The sequence below is a fragment of the Gracilinanus agilis genome, unplaced genomic scaffold, assembly GCF_016433145.1.
Source record: "Gracilinanus agilis isolate LMUSP501 unplaced genomic scaffold, AgileGrace unplaced_scaffold43481, whole genome shotgun sequence".
In the NCBI taxonomy this organism is placed as follows: domain Eukaryota; kingdom Metazoa; phylum Chordata; class Mammalia; order Didelphimorphia; family Didelphidae; genus Gracilinanus; species Gracilinanus agilis.
In genome coordinates this window covers 1-2,442 of record NW_025377446.1, presented here as the reverse complement: position 1 = coordinate 2,442, position 2,442 = coordinate 1, and the positions used below count along the sequence as shown (strand labels likewise).

Below are 2,442 nucleotides of genomic sequence, written 5' to 3'. Positions count from 1 at the left end.
GCAACTAGAGAAGAAGATGGGAGTGGGGACCCCTTCCCCAAACCTAGCCTGGAAGAAAGAGACATTTTGTTCCTGTGAGCAGGAATCGGGCTCCAGAAAGTTGGGGGACTAAAAGTAACTCCGGCCTGGCCAGTGCTGGCAGGGGGGGGGGGTCCTGGGCTCCGATGTGCCTTCAGCTTCTTTTTCTGGGACCGGCTTTCCCACCTCTCCCCCTGACTTCTTCCACAGGTCTACCAGTCTACCATGACCCTGCCTGTGCCACCTCCACCTCGACGGGTGCGGCTCAAGCCCTGGCTGGTGGCCCAAGTGAACAGCTGCCAGTACCCAGGCCTTCAGTGGGTCAATGATGAGCGCAAGCTCTTTTACATCCCCTGGCGCCACGCCACCAGGCATGGCGCCACCCAGGATGAGGACGACAACACCATCTTCAAGGTAAGCAGGGCCAAAAGGGGACAGTGGAAGAGAGCGGTAGCCGGGCAATGAGACCTTGAACCTTCCCCTGATGCCCTGGCCCTGCCGAAAAGCTGGCGTCATCCCTGCAGGCTACGCTGCGCTGCCAACCCCGTTCCTTATTATGGATTAGGACTTTGGGCTTTTACCCAGTTCTCTCTTACAGGCGAAGGGGACAGGCCACAGTAATCCCTTATATTTGTTTTTTGGCTCCACACACCTGTGCTTCCATTTGGCAAAAATAGCTCAGGCTCAGAGGAAAGTGTTCGATTTGGAAGGAGCTGTGCCCCGAGTTCAGATTCTGCCTCTGGCACGCGTTAATCTGTGGGACACGGACTCGGAGCCTCAGAGATGTTACGTGACGGATCCACAGTCACACAGCTGTAAGGCAGGATTTGAAGCAGGGGCTCTCCTCGTTCCGAGTCCAGTTGCCCTCCCTACTGCCCTCCCTCTTATTGGATCCCCAACCACCACGTGGCGGGGAAGAATGGATATTGCTTTTTTCCATTTTTACAGATGACGAAACTGAGAAAAAGAGAAAGTAAGACCCCTAATTATGCGCTGCAGTGACAGAGCAGGTGTAGAAGCCATAGAGATTGTCCTTAGAAGGGAGGAAGGTCAGCCTTCAGCGTAAATGGAAGAAGAGATTTATTAGTCAGCTTCTGCCTGGGGGCCAGAGTCCAGATGGTAAAGCTGCCTGCAATCCTGCCAGCCCAGCCTTACTTCTTTCCCGTCCCGGGCACTCACCTTTTGGCATGTGTGCCTCGAGCCTCGCTATTTATCTCTCCTGACACCCTCTTACACCCCTCCCCAAGAGCTTAAAGAACTCCTTCAGAAACAAGCGTAGGGTGGGATCTGTCTTTGCTTCAGCCTTACCCTTGGGGGCACCTAGCGTCAAGGTGGCCTCGACCCCTTCCCATGGGACTCTTCCCCTCCACTCTCCCCACCCTTCCAGGCCTGGGCCAAGGAGACGGGGAAGTACACGGAAGGCGTGGATGAGGCAGATCCTGCCAAGTGGAAGGCCAACCTTCGCTGTGCCCTCAACAAGAGTCGAGAGTTCCACCTCTTCTATGATGGGCCTCGAGACGTGCCACCCCAGCCATATAAGATCTACGAGGTCTGTGCCTCGTGTCCTACTCCTGCAGGTACTCCCCCCTGCCCTAGATGGGCCCTGGAGACCCTTAGGCATGAAAGTGGGGGTGAACTCTGGAGGGGACCAAGAGAGCCAACCAGGGCCCCAACTATCATCCATCGCCATCTTCCTTTGTGGCTTAGAAACAGCCCTAGTCCCGATTCCCTTCAGCTGGTTGCCTTTCTCCTCAGGTAAATTGTGTGGTAGGATGGAAAGAGAGTTAGAGGATTCCAGTTCTGTTTCTGGGTGATCATGGGAAAATCCCCAAACCTCTGAGCCTCATTTTCTTCATCTCTAAAATGAAGGCGTTGGAATGGTTGGCTTTGGAGTTTCTGTGCTAGACTTATGATTGATTCTAAGACCAGCAGGTAGGTGGGTGCAAGAAGAATCAAGTTTGGCTTTGGGGCTCCATTCTAGCTTTAAGCTGTTCTAGGTGTGATCTCTTGATTCTGATTGGACCTACAAGATGCTCCCCGGGGGCAGGGGCTGGGAGAGCAGGACACTAGTTAGAGAACAGATTATTCTTGGAATTTAGAGTGCCTGGGGACCCTCAGTCTCTGAAGACATCTCCCCACTCCATTCGGGAGTCTAGCAGACCAGAAACTGACTCCTACACAGCCCAGATGTGTAGCCAGGGGTGGCCCTCTTTGGTCAGGAGGTGGCCATGAGATTTGTGAATGCAGAAATAAATTCAGGAACCTCCTTGGGGAGAAGGAACAGACTTCCTTGATGATTCTGAAGGAGATCTGTCCTGGTCTTTCTTTTCCTCCCTCCCTTCCTTCCTCCTTCCTTTCTTTCTCTTCTTTCCTTCCTTCCTTCCTTTCTCTCTCTCTCTCTCTCTCTCTCTCTCTCTCTCTCTC

General features: G+C 53.5%; 1 protein-coding gene across 1 annotated transcript; it reads left to right on the top strand.

The window, feature by feature from the left end:
- Nucleotides 1-228: 228 nt before the first annotated feature.
- Nucleotides 229-1,595, top strand: LOC123255325 (interferon regulatory factor 5-like; the record flags this gene model as incomplete). The annotated part of the gene is made up of 2 exons (XM_044684143.1): nucleotides 229-432; nucleotides 1,406-1,595. Coding segments are annotated over 2 exons (394 nt in total), but the record flags the coding sequence as incomplete, so codon positions are not given.
- Between the last annotated feature and the right edge of the window lie 847 nt (nucleotides 1,596-2,442).